At 43.2% G+C, this 22,378-nt stretch overlaps 1 protein-coding gene across 5 annotated transcripts in view; it reads right to left on the bottom strand.

Moving 5' to 3' along the window:
• ATP2C1 (ATPase secretory pathway Ca2+ transporting 1) overlaps positions 1 to 22,378 on the bottom strand; it is a 124,471-nt gene that overhangs the window by 20,289 nt on the left and 81,804 nt on the right. For all 5 annotated transcript variants that reach the window (XM_043966548.1, XM_043966553.1, XM_043966552.1 and 2 more), the window contains 9 exons: positions 15,107 to 15,262; positions 14,328 to 14,396; positions 12,503 to 12,578; positions 6,453 to 6,519; positions 5,492 to 5,616; positions 4,357 to 4,454; positions 2,871 to 2,966; positions 2,692 to 2,781; positions 1,256 to 1,360 (listed from right to left, as the gene is read on the bottom strand). In XM_043966548.1, coding sequence (XP_043822483.1) covers positions 1,256 to 1,360; positions 2,692 to 2,781; positions 2,871 to 2,966; positions 4,357 to 4,454; positions 5,492 to 5,616; positions 6,453 to 6,519; positions 12,503 to 12,578; positions 14,328 to 14,396; positions 15,107 to 15,262 — 882 coding nt within the window. The remainder of the gene's footprint in view (positions 1 to 1,255; positions 1,361 to 2,691; positions 2,782 to 2,870; positions 2,967 to 4,356; positions 4,455 to 5,491; positions 5,617 to 6,452; positions 6,520 to 12,502; positions 12,579 to 14,327; positions 14,397 to 15,106; positions 15,263 to 22,378) is intronic.

Below are 22,378 nucleotides of genomic sequence, written 5' to 3'. Positions count from 1 at the left end.
AAATCTGGCCTCAGACACTTGACACTTACTATCTGTGTGACCCTGGGCAAGTCACTTAACCCTCACTGCCCTACCAAAAAAATAAATAAATAAATAAATAAATGAATAAGTGTTTAATGATAGACTGCAAATAAAGAGCAAGTCCTTTTCCCAGGTCTGGGGTCTTGGGTACACTGAGAAGTAGCTACTAGGCTCAGCAGCTTCTGTATGTTGTGTTCCTTATTTGTTCTTCTGATGGACGTCTCTTTTTAACTAGCGCCAAAATGCTTGGATTCATAAAGTTTTGTGGTCGAGTCTGAGCGGCAGTACTGCCAGGCCCCTTCTGCCTCACTTTCTTCATTATTTCCCTTGAAAATCTGTACCTTTCTCCCCTCCATAGGAATTGCAGGATTATTTTTGCTTTGTCTATTAAGTAATTCTTTGGTGGTCTGATTGGTATGACACTAGACAAGTACATTAATCTAGTTTTATTTGATTCTTATTTATTTGAGTCTTACTCTGTGTTCTCTGCTTCTTTGCGTCTGTTTTTATTTCTTGACAGGGGCCTGGGAGATAGATCACCAGGATTTTACACAGGACTTAGTTATTTTAAATGGCTTTCCTCTTTTTGCCTGTCCTGTTGGGTTTTATCGCTGTTATATAGAAATGTTCTATTCACAAGACACTTCATAAGTCAACTTGCCGAATGGAAGAAGAAAAACCCCAAGCTGTGCCCAGGAACCCTGGGAATAGGAGCAGTCACAAGGAAGTCGAGGTTTCCCCTGGCTACTGAAGCCGCTGGGTTGTTGCTCTTCCAAGTATGGGAGTGAGAACTTCCAGGAAACTACCTGTGACTGCTCGAGACACAGGCCTGAGGGAAAGCGGCTAAAACCACCCAGGTTCAAGGACCTTTGGCAAAGGAAGTCTTCCACACCTCGTTGGCAGCACGTGCTTAATGGAAACATTCCTCCATTTTTCTTCCAACTGTGTTTATTTTCCAGGAATTTGTAATTCCTGTGAAGTTTGAACTTGGAGACCATTTCCCTTGCTCACCAACAGAGATTTCATTTGGGTCTTTTCAACATTGTGCTCCTGGCCTGCTGCTGCCCACTTTAAAAAAACAGATGGTTTGTTTCTCCTTGGGAGTGACCAGCAAGAGGAGGGAAGAGTTCGCCCGCCTTTCCCTGCACAGGTCTGAGTGTAAAGGCTCTGCTGACTTTAAATCTGGACCCTGACGTGCGATGCCGCAATGGGGGGGGGGGGAGCGGGGGGCTACCTGCTGCGTCCTGTGCACGCACTTCACGGCCATCCACTTCTGCTCGGAACTGAAGGGGTATTCTGCCTTTCTTACGTAGTCCTGCTGAAGTCCGTCAAGACCCATCTGCAGCAAACACAAAGGAACAATCTTTTCACCAACTGGGAACCCAACAGCATCAGAGAGGGCATCACGTGTCTTCTAGCCATGGCACCTCAGGGGGCAAGAGCCCAACGCTGAAGAAGCCAAGGCCAGAGGGTCAGCTGCGTCAGCCACACAGGCCTCACTCCTAACAACGTTTCTCCAATTAAACTATTTACTGTACTTAGAGTGGCGCCAGATGCCAGACAATGGGCTAAGCCCTCACTGGATCCTCAGAACAACCCTGAGGGACAGGGGCTGCTATGATTCCTGTTTTAGAGATGAGGTTAAATGACTTGCCCAGGGTCATTTAACAGTATGTGCATGAGGGCAGATGGGAGCTCAGGTCTTCCTGATAGCAGGCCTCATGCTCTATCCACTGGGCCACTGGCCACCTTTGAAAAGGCTGGCATAATTTCAGTCTCTTTCCAGTCCAATTTATGCTACCAACCCCGTCCACTTCTTTTAGGACCACACATGTGAGGCCACTGGTCAGCAGCCAAGGTGAGGGGGTTTGGTCACCTTAGTGACAGTTAAAAAGTCTGACTTTCCTGGGATGCTGCAAGCAGAACTGGAACCCAGGTCCTCCTGACCCCAAAGCCAGTGCACTGGCCGCTGGCTGCAGCCCGGGAGAAGGGATGCTGGAGCATGGCTACCCCACCCTTCCCACTCCTAGGAGAGGCAGAGGCCGAGGCACTCAGGGCCTCTATAGGCTGCCTGAAAAGAAGGGGCCACAGAATGGGGCAGATGAGTGCTTCCCAACCTGTTGGCACTGGGATCAGGCCCATGAACAACAGCAGATCCCAGCCTGTCCAAAATGACAGGGAGATAGAGGATCAAGAAGGTTAACAACACAGAAACCAAAATAAAACAGTCTTATGCTGGGTGCGTGAGATTAAAAACTATACTTCATTATAAGTGTTTCCATCGCAGTATTCTATATTTTATTTTATGCATTTAAACATATTTTGAGTAGGGGCCCAGCGGTTTCATAAGAACACCTGATCCAAAAGTATCCCTCTTTCATGACATGACTTCCCTGGGGCTTAACAACCTATAATAGTCTCCTATGGCTTACCAATTCAAAGAGTCTCTCCTCCTTGGCTCATAAGGTTCTTTAGAACCAGGACCAACCAATACAGATCCACTGCTCTAGCTAGTCTACCTTTCCCCACCTCCAAAACACACCCACACACACAAAGAAGGCATATGGGATTTTTCCACTACATTGCTCACGAGCAAAGATAAAATCAGTCCTGATATAACAAAGTCTTAGGTGGAAAGGAACTGAAACAGAATAACTTACGAACACACACCTTCATGGCAAGAGCAAGTAAGGCTCCTTCTGTAGGCTTTCCCATTAAAGTGCTATTCCTAATTACTGCATCATTGCACACACAGCCCACCTAAAAGAAACACACATGTAACTATAAGACAGAGAGAACACACCGAGTCATTCTGAAAAACTGCTCTCTTTTTGCAGCCAAGTACTTACCTCAACAATTCTACTAATGGATGGGTGATAGAATCCATGAACAACATCTCCGTCTAGGATCACTTCACCAAACTGATTATAGCCTACGCCAGTAACCTAAGAAATCATATAAACTTGCATCAAAATTACTGACCAGGAGAGAGAGGAGAAAGTAAACAGTAATAGGTCATATGCCACAATGCTGCAAAAAACAAAAAACATTGGAATCTGTCCTTCCAAAGAAGAACTTAAAAGACTCGGCAGAGTCCACTGAATAGGCCTGTCAAGTTTAATGTTTTCTCTAATAAAATGCAATTAAAACATTCTGTTAGCGATGAATGAGATGACCAGGTGCCACCACCTAAAATCTTTTTTTTTTTTTTTAAAGTGAGGCAATTGGCGTTAAATGACTTGCCCAGGGTCACACAGCTAGTAAGTGTTAAGTGTCTGAGGCCGGATTTGAACTCAAGCACTCCTGACTCCAGGGTTGGTGCTCTATCCACTGCGCCACCTAGCTGCCCCTAAAATCTTTTTATAGTTGTTGCGTATCAACCTCGTCTCAGCATTTGAGAGTGCTTGAAGCAATAATTAATAATAATGACTACCATATAATCCTTAAGTGATTTCAAGTTTACACATCAATGCTTGGTCGAATGAGTTCAAACAGAGTTACTATAGTACCCACTTTAATACTTCTCTTCTGACACATATGACGAATCAAGTTGAATGTATGAAGTGACGCTAACACTGCAGCTTTTCTTAAGATTAAGCGATAGCATGGACCAGACTCCCCCAAGACAGGACAGAGAGATGGGAGCACTGACGCCAGAATCCTGAATTCCTCCACCTGGATCAGAGCGTGCACCTCAACACGTCCCACAAAAGTCAAAAGTGAAATCGTGTCCAAGGTCTCCAGCCTGATTGTCAACAGTGTCATGAAAAACCAAGCTGCTTCAGCTGTGCTCACAGAGAAGAGAGCATCTGGCAACACTGTCCGCCTCTGATCATTTTTATGTCACAACTTGCATTAATAATGAAACAGCCTCTACAGAAACTATCTATTAACTTCACCTCAGCATTTACAGAACATTTCATCTAGTGATGGTGATCCTAATGGTTAGTGGGTGGTTGTGCCAAGGCTAAATCGGGTTGAAAACACTGCTTCGTTTTGTTAGACAAAGAATCCGCTACAAATTCCAAAACGAACCATTTGCAGCTATTCAAGCTGAGGACTGCCCTAAGACTTTGGGGACACCCTATATAATGTGCTCAATAAATATTTCCTAACTGATCGACAAAAACTCTTTAGGATGGCAAGAGGGAAGAAACCAGCTTTGCTAATGACAAACTTAAAACTCTCTGAGGAAACCTGAATTTTAAAGCAAGTTAAAATAATGTGAAGGTTCTTCTACAAATATGCCTTCAATGATAATGAAAAACGAAAAGAAATCAAGTACTAAAGGTATGCCTTCAATAAAAACAAAGAAGAGAAAACCCCATGAGGTACCTCAGCATGCTGTCCATCCGAAGTAAAGATGTGGGTCACAGTCATTTCGTTCTTGGTCAGTGTCCCAGTTTTATCCGAACAAATCACATTACAGCAACCTTAAAAAAGCCAGAACAGGACCATCACAAAAAGGGAATAGCAGGGAGTACACAAAGGTTTTTAGTGGACACAAAGAATGAACTTTGAAAGCCAAGCTACTCAGAAGATAACGAGAGTATTACTCGACACCTGGAGATGGTGTCTGTGACACTCAATTGCACCTATGAAATGACATCACATTGGGCTCAACGTTGCATTCACATCATGCTTATTTCTAACAGTGGTTACCCAGTTTTCCATTCAGGGTTTAGAAAACAATCCAAACATATTTTATAAGTGTTCCCCCCAACTCATTTTTAGTTTCCCATAATGTTTCTGGGTTTTTTTGGAGGGCTGGGACAGAGGGTTAAGTGACTTGCCCAAGGTCACACAGCTAGTAAGTGTCAAGTGTCTGAGGCCGGATTTGTACTCAGGTCCTGCTGAATCCAGGGCTGGTGCTTTATCCATTACACCACCTCGCTGCCCCCTCCCATAATGTTTAATGAATCTGAGGGTGGGATGGGCAGGATTGGCACTAGAGGGAATTCACTGGGTTAGCATGTAATCATGCAAAACTTCTTAGAACTGCGATATCACAAGGTATCTGGTAACTCAGATCACAACATGAAACTGCCAGACAGGCAAATTAAATTCAAAGTGCTTTTTGTCTATCTGGCCTTTAAAAGAGGGGGCTCCCAAAGAGACGGTGATCCTACCATCTTATACACTAAGCACTAAAGGGCATCGGTACCCAAAGTATCTCCAGTTCCTCTGAGGTGGCAGGCTCTCAGCCATCTTTGTGCCACTGGCTTGAAGGCACGGATTCTGTGTCTGTCTACAAGACTCCAGCATTAGGATGCCGGATGCTGGTCACAGACGTCAGCCCCTAGTGCTGTCACGACTGATGTCACAGGTGGCCTTGCTTCGTGACAGCCTGCCTTCCGTGGCCATACCCCAGTGACGGTGCAGCGACAGACAGAAGCAGAGGTTCTAAGTTCCACACTGGCCCTGCTCGGGAATCCCCACCTAGTCAACGCTCTCTGCTAACATGACTCACCCAGGGTTTCAACGATGGGCAGCTTCTTGACAATGGCCCTTTTCTTCACCATCCGCATGACCCCGAGAGCCAGGGTCACGGTCACCACAATGGGGAGGCCTTCGGGAATAGCAGCTACAGCCAGACTACAACAGAGAGTTACATTGCGAGTGAAAAGCCCATACACTGGCTTTCTGAACACACTGTACAAGTTACTCAAATACCAAAGAATCAGTGCTGCTGATCAATATCTCCAAAGAAAGGACTCGAGATGACCCTCCCTCCACCCCTTTGCAGAAAGAAGAGGGGAGGGGGTCCACAAGTGTTGTGCACAGCTTCTTAAATTTCTCCAATATATTGATTGGTTGTGCCAATTTCCCCCCCTCTTATTTTATCTATCTTAAAACAACAATGCTGTTTGTTATAATGGGATGGCTTGCTGGGAAGGGGAGGGAGGGATTCTAGGGAAAACTACAGTGATGTAAAAAAACAAAAGACATCAATAAAAACTTATTTTTGGAAAAAGAGTGTTGCTGGTCTGACCTGAACACACAATAAATCACTAATGTGTAATAAGCCACAAAATAGCTTGTTTTGTTAGTCCTGCAGAGAATTTGGTAGTACATGAATGGGCCTAAAGTTCTGAGTCTCACTGCAATCTATGAAACAGCTGAAACTGGAAGGGCTCTCAAATAACCAGGAAAAGAGGGGCTGAAATGGGAAGATCAACAGAACACGGAGCTGTCTAGAGCAAAACTTCATCCTGGTGTAGAATTTAAAACATGTACTCGACATTTACCAAGGAAATCCTCTTTGGGACCATGAGGACTTGGGGAAGCGCAGAGCTTCCCCAGCTGTACTGTAATGCACCAAATACTAGAGTGGAGCCCCAAGGACATTGTTCCCTCCTCTCAGAACATTGCTCAAAATGTCACAGCCCTCACACCAAACCCAACAGACTCAACGCCAGCTTCTCTCTCACCTCACGCCAATAGTAAACATATCCAGGATATGTTTTCCTTGTAACCAGCCAACCAGCATGATAATACCTGTAACAGAATCAAAGAGGTCCTGGCCTCGTTATTCAAACTCCGGGGGAGATCATCACGACAGTTAAGGCTGTACTGAAATCTCATGGCAGACAGATCATAGACTTAAAGCTGGAATGGACCTTATGAGTCACGTAGTCCCACCCCCTCCTTTTACAAATGAGGAAACTGAGGCCCAGAGAAGTGGCTAATTCCAGGTCCTATGACAACAGGCGAGGTAGAATTCAAACCCAGGACCTTTCATGCCAACTCTAACATGACACTGATTTACGAATTAGGGGATGTCAGATTACAATTGGGTAAATTCGGATTTAACACTATGAAAAAATTATATCACGGAGTCGTCCATTTAAGAACACAGAAAAAATAGAGCCAAATATGTGGTGTTTATAATAACATAAATTTCCGGGAACGGATCTGCTCTGTATTTCAAAAGCTACCTACATCTTTTTATTACCTCAGCACTAAAACACAGTGATTTAAGACTGACACAGTGTGCAAAGAGAAGCGATTTTAGCTCTAACGGGGAAAGCCTCTAATCACAGCCATCTGGAGCAGCACCAGGTCTGACACATAGTAGGCACTTAATATATGCTTATGTCCTTCCTACTGAGCTGAGATCACACTTTAAAAACGGACCTTGATGGCACTACAAATGACAAAGCTCAATCACAAGCCAACGGCCTCCCTCGAGCCAGCCTGTAAAAGAAGGGGACAAACCTCAACAGCAGAAATGTCCACGGGGCTGGAGAGCACACCTTTCACCCAGCCCTGGTGCCTATAGCTGCCTGCCCACTCAATGACAGATGATTGCTCTGCACAATGATGACGCCCATTCTGACCCCCGAAAGCTCCAGAATCAACAAACGGTGGAGTACACTGGGGGGAAATTCAGCATCTTGGAAACACTTTCAGCTGAGCCGAAAGCTTTTGGAATCACTGTTAATCCTCAGTGGTCATGCAGTTTAACTGCCCAGAGAGGTTTTATTACAGAGTTCTGTAAGCTTATAGTTAGTAAAGTTAACTAACTTTCTCTTTCCCATCACTTTACAATAAAAGTAGACAAGTTAAACAACAGGAACCAGGTTGAAATAATTTTTCTTTCTTTCTTTTTTTTTTTTTTTGCAGGGCAATGAGGGTTAAGTGACTTCCCCAGGGTCACATAGCTAGTAAGTGTCAAGTGTCTGAGGCTGGGTTTGAACTCAGGTGCTTCTGAATCCAGGGCTGGTGCTCTATTCACTGTGCCACCTAACTGCCCCTGAAATAATTTCTTAATTCAAACAAAATATCCATTCCAATTCTGAATTATTATATAGCCAAGAGAGCACATCACATTTTCAGCTCCACAGCAGGGTGGGCGAGGCTGGAAAGGCTCTAAGCACCAATTCGGTCCCATGTGGGTCAGCCTGGCCAAAGTCAGAGAGGCCAACGCCATCCACCAGGCTGTAATGTTCTTTTGCTCAAGGCGGCTGATGCGGATCATCTCCTAAGGCACAGGAAAGCTAAAACCTCTGGCTGTGAAAGAAGCAGCCCCACTCACGAAATCGCGGTCTCTTAAGGTAAAAATCCTGACGTTTGCTTCAAGGCAGGCTCTTTCTCAGTCAGTTAAAATGCAGACAGAGTGAAATCTCTACCCCTCTGGGCCAAGACTCCCTCAAGGAGTTAAATGGCGAGGTAGCCACCACACAGGGGGTGCCTCCTAGGAACTGTGGAGACATTCAAGATCAGCCAGTCCTCACTGGATTCTTCAAACTCCTCCTTAACACACGCCAGCGGCCTCTCCTCGGCTGGCCCGTATTTCTACTTGCCGCCCTTAGAGAGCCCAGCTTTTAAAGCAGCTAAGGGTTCATTTGCTAGATGTTACAAATTAGGAAACTGAAGCCAGAAGGTTAAAGGGCACAGAGGAGTCAAAGGGCTGCCTCAGGATTCAAACCCAAACCCTCTGTCTCAAAGGCAGGCAGTCACGGGGCACCACTGTTGTTGTTTTAGACTGCACTGCACGCTCCTTGAGGGCAGGGATTGTTTTATTCTGCATATTTGCATTCTAGGGACCAGACACATTCCCTGGTACATAATAAATGCTTAAGTGTTTGCTGACTGACTAATTTACTGAAGTTCTCACTGACCCCATGGGATGCGAACGTCTCAGACGGGCATTTTTAGCCGATTCTAAGTTTTCTGATCTGTGTTCCAGACCAGGTCTCCTTTCAGTAGGGAGCTGGCTGGCACAGCGGATAAAGCGCAGGATGGCAATGCAGGAAGACCTCTGTTCAAATGCAGCCTCAGACACTTAGCAGTCGTGTGACCCTGGGCAAGTCACTTAGCTCCTGTTTCCTCCAATTTCCTCATCCGTAAAATGGGGATAACAGCACCTTCCTCCCAGAGTTGTGAGGATCAAATGAAATCATATTTGTAAAGTGCTTTGCAAACTGTAAAGCACCATCTATATAAAATAGCTATTCTTTTTATAAATGCCATTAGAGAAATTGACATCCGACCTAATTTATACCAAAGCTGTCAGACATGTAGACTTGTTTGGAAGACCCAGCAAGGGGAAAGAGCAGGACGGGGGGGGGGGGGAAGCATCGTGCCTCTGTGGCCCAGGCTACCTTGGGCATGTGACTGAGCTGTGAGAGACTACCAAGGCCCCCAAGTCCCTGCCAGACCTGATGAGAACCTCTGCTACAACACCCATACAAGTGCTCCTCTGCCTTTCTCCCAAGGTGGTCCACTCCACATTGTCATGGGTGTTAGGAATGGTTCTGTGCAGCCCACCTCTGCCCCTTGGGAACATCTGCCCATTACTTCTAATTCTACTCCCCAAGAGGAAACAGAGTCACGCTTCTTACACAAGAGCCCTCCAAACACTTCAAGACCCACAGCTGTCTCCTTAAGTCTATAATTTCATGGGTCGGAGTAGCTGGGCATAAAGCCCCACAAGACACTCCTGAGCACACTAAGGTCATTCCTCAACAACACCACCTAGAAAAGCACACTCCTCTGGATGGAGTCAAGCAGTAGCAGAACTCAGTGCCTCCTGAACCCACCAGCCCTGTGTGGCTGCCTCATTCGGGGCTCACCTCTACAAAACGCTCCACTGGATTTTCAACCAACTGCTGTCTAGTCACATCACCCCCAGCTTGTACACTGGACGCTGAACCCAAGCTGAAGAGGTCACACTTACTCCAATTAAACTTCCTTATTTGATTTGGCCCCAAGTTTTGTTCAGTCGTGATTTTATTTAGGATCCTGTCGCTCTGTGTGTTAGCTATTCCTCCTTGCTGGGGCCATCAGAGGATTATGGAACCCTGATCAAACCCATCTCTGGGGGCAGGGGGCAAGAAGAGGCCAACATGGACCTGCAGTGCCAGGGCCAGGGCTCCTCTGTGGATCTGACCATTCCCCAGCCCTAACCTCTACATGTTTTCCACAAGAACAGCACGACTCAGATCCTTTCTGCACATCTAGGGGAGCTGGGACAACAGCACTCATCTGGTGTGATTGCTTTCGCAATGCTGTCAGAAAGGGGTCATGTGAATTTGACAGGGCCTTGTCCTGACAGAGGGATGCTGGTTCTCTGGCCTCAATCCTTCCCTTTCCTTGAGTGCTGGGAACAAGACGTGTCCACATTTTGTTTTCCCAAGAACCTTAAAGGTTGTTGGATGGAGGCTCAGAATGTTCCAGAGGCTCTGATGAGGAGAACTCACTGTGGAGACTTGCTACATGCTCTCTTACTTGCCTTTCTTATCTGGGATATTAACCCCTTAGCTGCATTTTTGTTTTGTCCCTTCGAGTCCAAAGATCATTCTCCTTTGCAGAGTAAGAGTGGAGAAACCCTTCCTTCAGGTGTTCATTCCTTTTGTCTCTTCTGTCCTGAGCACCTATTTCATATGGCCTCTCTTCCCCCACTGTAGCTTAAAAATCCAACCTTTTTGTTCTTTGCTTTCCTCTCACTCCTGACTCAATTCTTACAGGGCTGTGCCATGTTTTTGTATTTGTCCTCTATTACATGCCCTGGCTTCCATATCCATTACATCATCTTTTTTTTTCTTTTTTTTTTGGGGGGGGGGGGGAGTGCGGTGAGGAGGGAATGGAGAAGGAGGTTTTATATTTAAGTTTTATTGATGCCTTGTTTTTACTTCATAGTCACTTCTCTGGTGCCTCAGTCCCCATACCACACCCAAACCTTGTAACAAATAAAAAATTAAGAAAAAAACCAAAACACTGACAGAGTGAGCTTACTTGAGAGGGCACGCTATATGCCTCAGCCATGGTCCCCTACCTCTATGAGCTTTAATTTTTTTTGGGGGGGGGTGCAGGGCAATGAGGGTTAAGTGACTTGCCCAGAGTCACACAGCTAGTGTCAAGTGTCTGAGGCTGGATTTGATCTCAGGTCCTCCTGAATCCAGGGCCGGTGCTTTATCCACTGTGCCACCTAGCTGCCCCTCCCTACCTCTATGAGGAGAGAGAAATATGGGACCCAGATTGGTCATCACACTGTGGTTTCCTTGCAGTGTTGCTCTATTTACAGGACTGCACTCATTGTGTATTTGTTCTCCTGCTTCAATTTCACTCGACAATATTCAGAAAGGTCTTCTATGTTTTTCTGAATGCTTCACATTACTCATTTTCATGGCATAACTGTATTTCCTTGCCTTCATAGGCTAGAATAAGTTCAACTATTCCCAACAAATGAGCATCTATTCTGTTCCCAACAGCCCATTAAAACATCCCTACAAAAAGTCTGGGTACCATCTGGAACCTTTTTATGTATATCTTTTAAAAATTTAAGTTGATGCCTGGAAAGATTGACATGAACTGATGCAAAGTGAAATGAGAAGAACCAGGAGAACAGTGTATACAGTGACTGCAATACTGTATGACAATCTACTGTGAATAGCTATTTTAAGCAACACAATGATCCAAGACATTTCTGAAGGACTTATAATGAAAGGTGCTATCCATCTCCAAAGAAAGAACTGGTGGAGCCTGAATGCAGATAAAAATACTTTTTTTCCCCTTGTTTTTCTTTTTGGTCTGTGTTTTCTTTCATAGCATCACTTACATGGAAATGTGTTTTACATGACTACACATGTAAAACCTATGTTAAATTGCTTGCCTTCTCAATGACGGCAGGAAGAGGATGGAGGGAGAGAATTTGGAACTTAAAATGTGAAAAAACAATGTTAAAATTGCTTTTACACGTAATTGGAGAAAATACTAAATTTTAAAAAATTAAAAACTAGAAAAAAATTAAGTTGATGGGCTCCCTCTGCAGCCACATCAGTATCTTTTGATAACTACTTCTGTTTTTCATAAGAAAGTTTTCTTGACAGATATGGAATTTGTCTTGAGAGCTCCCTATCTTCCTAGGCTGAATTTCCTTTTAAAATTTTAGTGTGCAAGATTCTTTTTGGTTTTTGTTTTTTTTTTTTAGTGAGGCAATTGGGGTTAAGTGACTTGTCCAGGGTCACACAGCTAGTAAGTGTTAAGTGTCTGAGGCTGGATTTGAACCCAGGTACTCCTGAGTCCAGGGCTGGTGCTCTATCCACTGCGCCACCTAGCTGCCCCCAGTATGCAAGATTCTAATAATCCATCCTCTGAACTCTTTAAAATCAGCTCTCCTCAAAGTTTAGGGTCCAGGTCAGACTACACTTGGCTTTACTTCCCTTCTCTACCCCAAATTCTACCGTGTCCTATTTGCCCTCAAGGTCCCCACCCTTTTCACCCCACCCACCAAGTCCTACTTGTGGAAGGAAAGTGGATGCATAACAATCCCCCTTGTTGGTTCTTCTGTCTTTGAAAGCAGAAAATTATCATTAAAGAGAAACAAGGAATTGTCCCCAACCTATAAAATGAGGAAGTTGAGCTAGATCCTTTCTAAAGACCCCTTCCAGCTCCAAATTCTATGATCCATCAATTGTGACTTTCTAATATCAAGGACGAAACAGCAACTTCAGATACCTACCCACTCTTCTCTTACCTATTATGCCAAAGGAATAAAAAGAAAGTTGTTTTCCTAGAAGATCCATGCTCTTCTGCAGTGGCGTCTTCGGAGACTTTGTGAATGAGAAAAGTAGAGGAAACCATCATGATTCAGGGTTCTCCAATAACATTTTAGTATAAGTAAATTAAAATATTTCCATTTTTAAGATTCACTTAAGATTGCGGCCTTAAGGTAAAACGAAATGATGTGAACGCCTAGGACAGGTCAAAGCTACCATAAAAGCTGGAAAGAACACACATCTTTCACATATGGGAAATGTCTGGGACCTTAAGGGACTCACCAAGTACTTCCTGAATGGAGGAACGCTCCAAATAGTCAGGTTACTCTTCTCAAAAATTAGACCCCCTAGTTTTCCACTGGGCTCAATAAGAGCTTTACTATTTCTGCTAAAATGAAAACTTAACATTGGATTGTTGGCAGAAAAGTAGAGGCAGTTAAAAGCACCAGCCACGGCTCTCTAATGAACAGAATACAAACGAAGGCTGCCGTCTAAAGGAACAAAGTATCGTATGGTTCTGTATCAAATCGGCTAAGTCTGGAAACGAAGAACATGAGAAGTAGGACAATCTGTCAGCCACGGGAGAAACCGAAGCCCTTGATAAAAGATTTTGCTTCTGTTTGTTTAAAGCTTCAGTTAAATGAATATACTTCTTAGGGTAACAGGCACAGAAGAACCTGACTCATTTTCATCAGGCCTATGAAAAGCTTAGGATGAATGCAGGGCAGCATATTAAGTAATGAGTCCTACAGAGGATAGGATTGAAAAATATGAGGCATCCCTAAGAACAATGGGATCATGACAAAACCAAAAACTTCAGTGAGAACAAAGACAAATGTTCAGGGGTCGATTGAGCTTAATGGAAATATACTAACACTGTCTAACCCTAGGTATGACTAGGTAAAAGCCAGCTTTTTAATTCTATCAATTGGAAAATTCATGGAAGAATATACTTCTATGAGGATGCGTATTGTGTGAATTAATTATAATGTGAAATGACAACTTCAAAGACTTGAAAATGAGATGCCAAGTGAATGCTAAGCACTTAAAAGCAGAAACACACTTTGAAAAACTAATCATATGTAGCCGAGTTTTACTTCTCATACAAACATATTTCTTTAAATGACAAGAATAATTTTTTTTAAATCTGGTGATGGCCACTTAATTCCCTACTTCAGCAGATTTCCCCCCAAAGAAACAAAGAAAACCTAAGAAAAGCTAAGCCCCAGTGTTGCTGGAAGTGGACCTTTCCGGGACACAGCTTAAGGGACCGACAGCAGCACAGAGGTGTGGCCCCATCCAGCCTGGCGTTTTAGGCAGAAGACACCGAGGCTACAGAGACCATCGGGGCCCTTCCTAAGCACCCCGGCCTGAAGGTCAGTGTCGGGCCCTAACCGTGTTTCATTTGTAACAAGGACATCCACTCCTTATGAGGCATCTATAGTTCAGACCCAAACTTCCCTTGTGCAACAATACCGCATGAGGCCTACAACATCCTGAATATCACAGCAGCGTTCACCCTGATTGCTCCCCACATGAACTTCTCAGGTACCAGTCCCACAGAGCAGACTCATGAGCCCCCAGCCTCCTCTGCCCCCCCCAAAGCCCAAGGGCTACCTCTCTCTCGGGGGAGGGTCTAGTGCTTCCCCCCAGCTATAGGGCAGTCTTCCTCTACCTTGGTTTTCCATTTCCTTACTTTGTCCCCACCCGCGCTTGTTGTTTCTCCTGAACACAAGCTGCACAGAACCTAGCACACAGTCAGCGCTTGATAAGGGACTTGCTAACCAACAGAACAGTACTCACTTCTTCTGCCTGCATCATTTTAAAAACCTCGCCAAATTCAGAGTTTTCTCCTGTCCCAATGACAATTCCCTAAGAGAGGAAAAAAAGTTCAAAATGTACAGATTCAACTTTTCCTTTCAAGCAATGTGAAAGATGAGGGATTTCAAATTCTACTGAAAAAAGTTAACACAGTAACTGCAACAGCAGAGGTCCTGCTGCCAGCCAACCCCACACATCTGCCTGCCCCAGACAGGAGTTAGTACGTTAGAAGGCTCATAACCAAACCTCTAACAATGCGTGCTTTAACAAGGAACAGAACCAGGCTATCACCTCCAGGGAGAAGAGGTAGAACAGCAGGTGTCACGTAGGGTAAAGTGTGAAATGGCCATTCCGACCTTATCTCGTCCCTTCAATTGCTATGTTACCCTGGAATAAGTCACGTCTATTTTTCCAAAGAGGAATGAAGAAAAAGGCTATGCGTTTTGTTTCTTAAAGCCTTCGATCTTTGAAATTTAACGGATGTGGGGGCAGCTAGGTGGCGCAGTGGATAGAGCACCGGCCCTGGAGTCAGGAGGACCTGAGTTCAAATGCGGCCTCAGACACTTAACACTCACTAGCTGTGTGACCCTGGGCAAGTCATTTAACCCCAATTGCCTCACACACACAAAAAAAAGTTAAGGTTCAAGTGTCACGTACTCCCCTCATCTCTTCTCATTCGTCTAGATGTCACTTTAAAAAAAAGAAATTTAACGGATGTGGAATTTATCTAAAGTAAGACATTTTCATTTTTTTAAACTTACTTTCGCCTTCCCACACCTGACCAAGGTCCCCATGAAAGCGATGTTACTTCTGGAGGTGAGATCGCCATTAGTAGCCGCAGGCTGAGGGGTCGTCAGCTTAGAACAGGGGGTCGTCTCCCCGGTCAGACTGGATTCATCAATGGAAAGATCCACAGCCTTTGGGAATGAAAATGTACCATGTTAAAAAGCCTGCTACCTTTTGACATTGCACGTTGAACTCGTCAAATTGTTTCATGCTCTCATAACCTAGGAACATCAATGTCTCTTGACCCCTCCCTTACATATCACTTTTAACATGAGTAGTAGGTGAATGTGGTGCAATGTTAGCTACGAATAACCCAAGGAGAAAAAAGCCCATTTAGCCATAAGTATAACAAAATTCATAAGGAAAAATATATTGATAGGCCCTTTTCCTTAATTCTACAAAGTAGCCTCTCAGTACTTTAATATTGGGTTATAGAATTGGGTTGTATAAATCAATTAGAAACTTATTGGGGCAGCTAGGTGGCGCAGTGGATAGAGCACCGGCCCTGGATTCAGGAGGACCTGAGTTCAAATCCAGTCTCAGACACTTAATACTTACTAGCTGTGTAACCCTGGGCAAGTCACTTAACCCCAATTGCCTCACTAAAAAACAAAAAACAAAAAAAAAAAACTTATTAAGGTTTCTATATTTGAGACTAAACTACATGCAAGATCTCTGTCTGTTCAGTTTTCCCTTAACCATTCAGTTCTTTCATTTCTGTTAAAGCTTTATGATAGTAGAATACTGAGGAGTACTCTCAAGTTTTTGTTATTGAGTTGTTTCAGTCATATCTGAGTCTCCATTTTCTTGGCAGAAATACTGGAGCAGTTTGCCGTTTCCTTCTCCAACTCATTTTACAGATGAGGAAACTGAGGCAAACAGGGTTAAGTGACTTGCCCAGGGTCACACAGCTGGTATCTGAGGCTGGATTTGAATTCCCGTAGATGAGTCTCCCTGATCTCCAAGCCCAGCACTCTATCCATTATGCCAGCTAGTTGCCCACCAATCAGAAGTACACCCCCCCCCCATGGAGTTAGCTCAATAAAAGCTTAGAAACACATGGTAAAATATTGTATGATAGAGACTAGACTGCTGTACAGTTCAAACAACCAAGAGGAGACAAGGGCTGGGATTCAGGCTTTCTTTAGTTAACAATCACCACTCAAAACAAGCCAGATGACTACCCACTGGCTCTGCTGGAGGATCCCTACTCAGTCCTGATGGTTCAGTGTCAAACTGAAGGTTGACCTTCCTTTACTTGGATCTACAACAGTCAAGTACAGGTAGCAGCAGCGGCAGAAGGTTTAAGGTTAGAAACAAAGCTACGTGAAAGAAAAGTGAAAGATGTTTTCAGGGGTTTGCTTATAAAGATTTTTCTGAGGAAACAAGTTATTTAAGTGTATTTGTTTTATGTGATTCTTTATGTAGCAAGAGTGTAAAGAAAAACCAAAACAAAAATCCAACAACTTGGAAACAGTTCCATAAATACCCTGGTGCAACAAGACAAGATTTTTCAACTTTCCCCTCCCAAAGTTTTCGCTTTTTGTCCCACATTTACCCAAAACATCCTTCCAAGGCAGCATTCTGGCCATCCCACTGCCCAGTTTCCTACAGGAGAAAAGGCCAACCCCTAAGACAGTCACTTAAGGCTCTTTCCAACCTGACTCTGGCACATTTCTAGTTCACCGTTTGGGTTCTGATGGCTCAGAGTGTAAATAGCAATTATTTCTGTTCTGGCCAGAAGCTCTAAGGGTCTTCCCCTCCCAGACCGATATTTTGTGAAAGCAAACTAGGCCTCTTCTTGTGTCTCAATTCTGACCTAGCTTCAAATCACTGGATGGATGTTGCCTCAGACAAACTAAGACCTGGGAAAGGCCTTCGCTTCAAAAGGCCAAGGTCTCCCACTGCATCTGGGCCATCGCCAGTTGTCCTGACCGACGTCTTGTCACCAGACTCCGATGATTCTGGAGGAGAAAGTGATGCTGGTGACTTGGCACAGCCCTGCCGCATTTAAATCCAAGTCATGATATCACCTCTCAATGTCATGGTCCTCTTCGAGACCGAGTACCAGCAGCAGCAGCAGCAACAAGGAGCCTTATTCTAGAGTACCCTCCTCCACTCCACATTCAAGCTACAGCTCGCCTCTTTTCTGATATCTTTTCATGCTCTGGAGGCCCGGGTGCTCACGCACAACCACAGCCCCCTTCGGCATCATGCCTATTAGCATTCTTTCCTCTGGCAGCTCAGGCGAGGACTTCTAGGAAGCTTTCCCAGAACTAAAGGTCTTGCCTTCAATTTCCCCTCACATTTAGATGCTATTTGGTGCCATCTTAACGGGTCCGTGTATCCTCATCCCCAGCAGACTGAGTACTTCTTGAGGGCCGTGACTGTCATTTTTCATCCCCACTGTCATCTTTGTATCCCAAAGCCTAACAGAGCACTTTGCACACAGTGAATGCTTTGTGCATGAGTTGAGCTGGATATTTTACACAACACACACACATACACACACAAATGCATATAAGCAGATCTTTAAAAAAAAAAAAGTCTACTACCTTTTTTCTTAGACACAAAGGAAAAGTTTATTTTCCCTTTAAAAGCTATTTAAAAATTTTAATTTGTCACATTGTACATTTTGAACTATTTTCTTCCTTCTCTCCCCACTCAGCACTAGAGAAGACCACCACCTGACATGTACATGTGTCTAAGGGTGTATGTGTGTGAAACCATATTATACATACTTCTATGTATGTATGTTCTAGCATCTTCCTTCAAAGGTCTTCTGTGGTTGATTTAAATATTTATAATACTCAAAAAGTAGCTTATTCGGTTATTCTTCAAATAATACCGCTGTCATGTTGCTATACAACATCCTCTTTGTTCTGCTCATTTCGCTCTTCGTTTTTTCATGCAAGTCTTTCTGTTCTCTGAAATCAACCTGCCCGCTGTTTCTTACGGCACAGTGGCGTCTCTTCACAGTCACACACCACAACGAGGTTAGCCATTCCCCAGCTGACGGGCACCCCTCGATTTCCAGCTCTCTGCCACACAGAGAGGTGACTATCAGCATTTTATAACATTTAGGCTCTTTTCCTTTTTCTCTGACCACCTTGGGAAACAGGCCTAATGGGGGCAGTAGCTGTTTTCTAGGCTGTTACAAATACTGATTAAGATCCAGAGTATTTGTGAGATGGATAAATTGCATGGATTATCATGTACTTTTGCCTTTAAGCAACAGAACAAAAATATTTCCTAGAGCAAAGTCAGAAATCATCCCATGTTTCAAAATGAAGCGAGAAAGAAGATGTTTTTGATTAGAGCTGGACAAGAAACAACATGTTCCTTTGCTTTTGATTTATCAGAACAGTAGTAATTTCTCAGGTCCAAGAATGACCTGGGTTCAAAGCTGGGCTGTCTTCAGTAGTGACTTAGTACACTGAAACACCACCTCCCATTATCCACAAAGGGAAGAACGAGAAAGACAAGGGAGCTCTAGGGCCTTTTTTTTCCTTCTATAGTTGTGTTACATTCCTAAGGCAACCACGAGAAATAATCTGGGATCTTTGAGCAGAGGCATTTCTATCAAAATGAACCCATGCAGTCAATTACACACACTTTAGCAATCTGGCTTTGAGAGATCTTAATACAAGCATTTGTGGAATGGTTTGACATGATGATGCTTGGTCCAAGATGTACGTGCATGCATGTGTGTAATGAGGATGAGGGGTGGGGGCAGCGGGGGCGTTCAGGAGTTAGGAATGAGATGACCAAAAAAGAAAAGAGAAAGTGGGCCACTGAAGCACTTTGGAAAATGCCCAGAAGAGTGATGTCTCCAGGGACCCCCAGAGAGGCAGCACAGCTCTGACAGGAGCATGCCACACGGATTAGATATTTTTTAAAAGCCAGCTCCACTCCACCACTGTGTTTTCACACAGAATCTTCTTTTTCTGTGCTACTTTGTATCTATCTCTTCTGGATGTTTATGAAATGCAGAATAAAATGCTTTTAAAAACATGTGCAAAGGAGCACATATATGCTTGTATACTTATGTAAAACTCCATGGTGTGGATAATTTAAATAAAAGTGAAAAACAAAAGATCCAACCCACAAAAGGAGCCAGGAAACCGCGAAGAACACCCCTTGATGGGGGCATGACTTCGGGGACTCGTCCAAGCAGCACCTGCTCAGTTCAGGTTCCTCAAGGAGTAATAATATTGACAAAGTACGTACGATCAAAAGGCAAGTGGGGGAAGTAAGCAAATGCTGCTTTTTTCAAAAAGAAAAGAAAACAAGAAATTAAGCCCCGGGGAAGAGCTTCAAGCTGAAGGGCACAGACCATCTCAATTTTTGAAATGCAGCCATAATATTGAGGGTAAGTTAATGTGCTAACCCGGTAAATAGACACACGTGTACATGTCCATACATATACATATGCATGTGTGTGTATATATGTGTATACATACATATGGAAGTAGATGCACTAGGTTTTCATGGTAAATTACTCTCCATGTCATGGTTGCATTTTGAGAATCCAGATAAGGATTCGTGTCTTTGCTTTCATTTTTGTATCCCTGGCAGTTATCCCAGTGCTCGGCAGAGTAAGTGCTTAATAAATGCACATTCACTCATTCATTCGTGCAGAATGCACATGAAAGAGATCTCTGAACGCAAAGGCAGACAGTCTGAGTCCTGTCTGGGGAAGAGAGATGAGAAAACTCTTCCTTCTCCTGCTTCCCTGAGCTCACTGGGATGCCATCCTCCCGAGCGTCCTCAGGCCTGCATTCCTGCCCAAAGAGCTTCACCATGAGAAAACTCACCGCTCAAGCCGAGCCTATGCTGCCATCATGGCCCGACGACGGCTCCCTTTGGAGCTGGCCAAACCTCAGCATGGCACTCCCCTTTTTTTGGTCAAGAGGACCAGGAGAAAAGGTTCGTCTGAGGAACATTGATGGGAGGCTAGAAGACAGCCAAGGTGAACAAGCACCTCTTCTATTTTTAAAGACTGCACCAACGATCAAAGCTCTTGAATTACGCTTCCTCGAGGTGACCCTTCCAGAGGTAAAAGGATGCCCGTCAATGCTCTCAAGAGATTTTCTCCCCCTTAAGGCAGACTAGCTGGAGACAAAAGAGCCATTCTTAACCTCAAATCACCCATGCTATGTTCTCTAGAATGAATAAAAGTGAATTAAGAGTAACCACTTCCAATTCTTATAACCTGTGTAAACATTTTTACAGGCCTACTATAAGTACATGAATACAACTGTTTCTTTCCCACTTTGAGTGACTCCTCTAATCTCCCCTCCCACCAGCCTCTATTTATCTTCCCCATATCAGATCCCTGAAGCCAGGGCCAGTTCACTGTTCTCTTTGTGGCTGCAGTGCCTAGCACATACTGCACCTTTAGTAAGCGTTGGGTGTTTCTGCACAGACCTCAGATTTGTTATTCTCGATAGCAATACAATTCTCCACTTCTTGAACATACCGATATTTGTCTGGCTATTTCTAGTCCTTTATTGTTACAAGCAGAGCAGCTATAGTCAAAAACTTCTTTTATCGATGACGTGCTTTCCCCCTCTGCTTTCGAACTCCTTTGAAGATATTTGAAAAAGGGGGCATTATGAGGTCAAAAAGAATGATAATTTTTTTTTTTAACAACTCGATGGATCCTGCCATCTTGTTCTCCAAAAATCCTCCTGGCAGCAATGGAAACTGGAAAAAAGTACTATGGCCAACTTCTGTAGGGTGCTGCCCACTAGACTGCATGATTTTCATTGATTTTGGCTAATTTAATGAATAGGAACTAGTAGAGGCCTGATGGCTCGTGTTGCACTTATATATGTCAGGCTGAAGATTTTTCTAAGTGTTTACCATTAGGTTTCATCTTGGATAAATTGTCTACCACTGAGGCTTAAATACAAATCAACCATACAGAACTATACCAGTCCCATGTATATCCTGGAATCAAGATTTTTTCAGTTGAGTATAATGTAAATATTCCATCATCACCCTAATGCAATTTATCTTAGCTTTATTACTATTTATTTGTTTTAGTTTTGAAAAATCAAACCTGGCAACCCTGTCGATGATAAATTTTTTTTGGATAGATTTATTTTAATGTTCTAACTATATATTATTTTCAAGGATAACACATTTTACAGTTCAAATATTGACATTTCTGATGCAATCGTACTGTAGAACAAAAAATTGTAAGATTTCCCTCTTGTAGTCTTTTGTACGTAACAGGTATAACTGTATTCAAGATAATTTTTCCCACCCCCCACCACGCGCGCACACACACACACCATAAAGATTTCTATTTCTACAATTTCAATAGAATGTAGGAGAAATCACATCTAATATACATAAAATGAAATTATACAGCTTTTAAAAAAAATTAGAAAAGGTAGTTCAGTTTCAATTTCTTTTCTTTTTTTTTTTTTTTTTGCATGATCCAGAGATTTAAAAATGCAATGAAAATCTAACCTGCATGATATTGTTGGTGACGGGGAAAAAAATTCAAACTGTGAAAATGCATTATGCAAATGAAAATATCAAATGTTGGTACAGTTATCAAAATGAAAGCAGTCAATATTTTAGTTCTAAAATTACACACTTGGTTGTACAAAGCACATAAAAAAATTCATCTTGCTAACCCAACTGTTGATTGTGAGGTCTTCAGAAAAGATTTATCATTTATCTTATAAGGAGATTGAAGAGCTTCAAACATCAAAAGAAATTTTGTGTCTTTATTGGAATGTTATTAGGCTTTAAACAAACCAATTTTGATATTCGGATTTGTTTTTTATCAGAAATGACACTACATAACTGCAATACTGGTCCAACAGTCTTGTCTTTCCTTTTCTTTTAAAGCAAGAAACAGAATGAGAATATCCAGAAAGCACTAGCAGGCTAGTATCCAAGATACTAGCTTTAGTTCCAAAAAGCACTTTTGGATTTTTTTTTTGGATGGTTAAAAATGTTAATAACTAGAATAACATGAGTGTGTAAGCAAGTGTCATGAGGCTTTTAAAAAAAATTTACCTTAGAGTTGACCTCTCTTTTCCTCAAATACGACCGTTTTTCTTTGACATTTTCTCCTCAAAGTATAAAAAAGTATGAAATATAAAGAAGCTCTTGCATTGTACACTTGAAAGTGTGTAATTCAAGCAAAATTAATCATATAGATTTTGGGGGGAGGTGGGTGGGATGATGAGGGTTAAGTGAATTGCCCAGGGTCACACAACTAG

This window comes from Dromiciops gliroides, chromosome 5 (assembly GCF_019393635.1).
Source record: "Dromiciops gliroides isolate mDroGli1 chromosome 5, mDroGli1.pri, whole genome shotgun sequence".
Classification (NCBI taxonomy): domain Eukaryota; kingdom Metazoa; phylum Chordata; class Mammalia; order Microbiotheria; family Microbiotheriidae; genus Dromiciops; species Dromiciops gliroides.
This window is presented reverse-complemented; position numbering and strand designations above follow the sequence as displayed.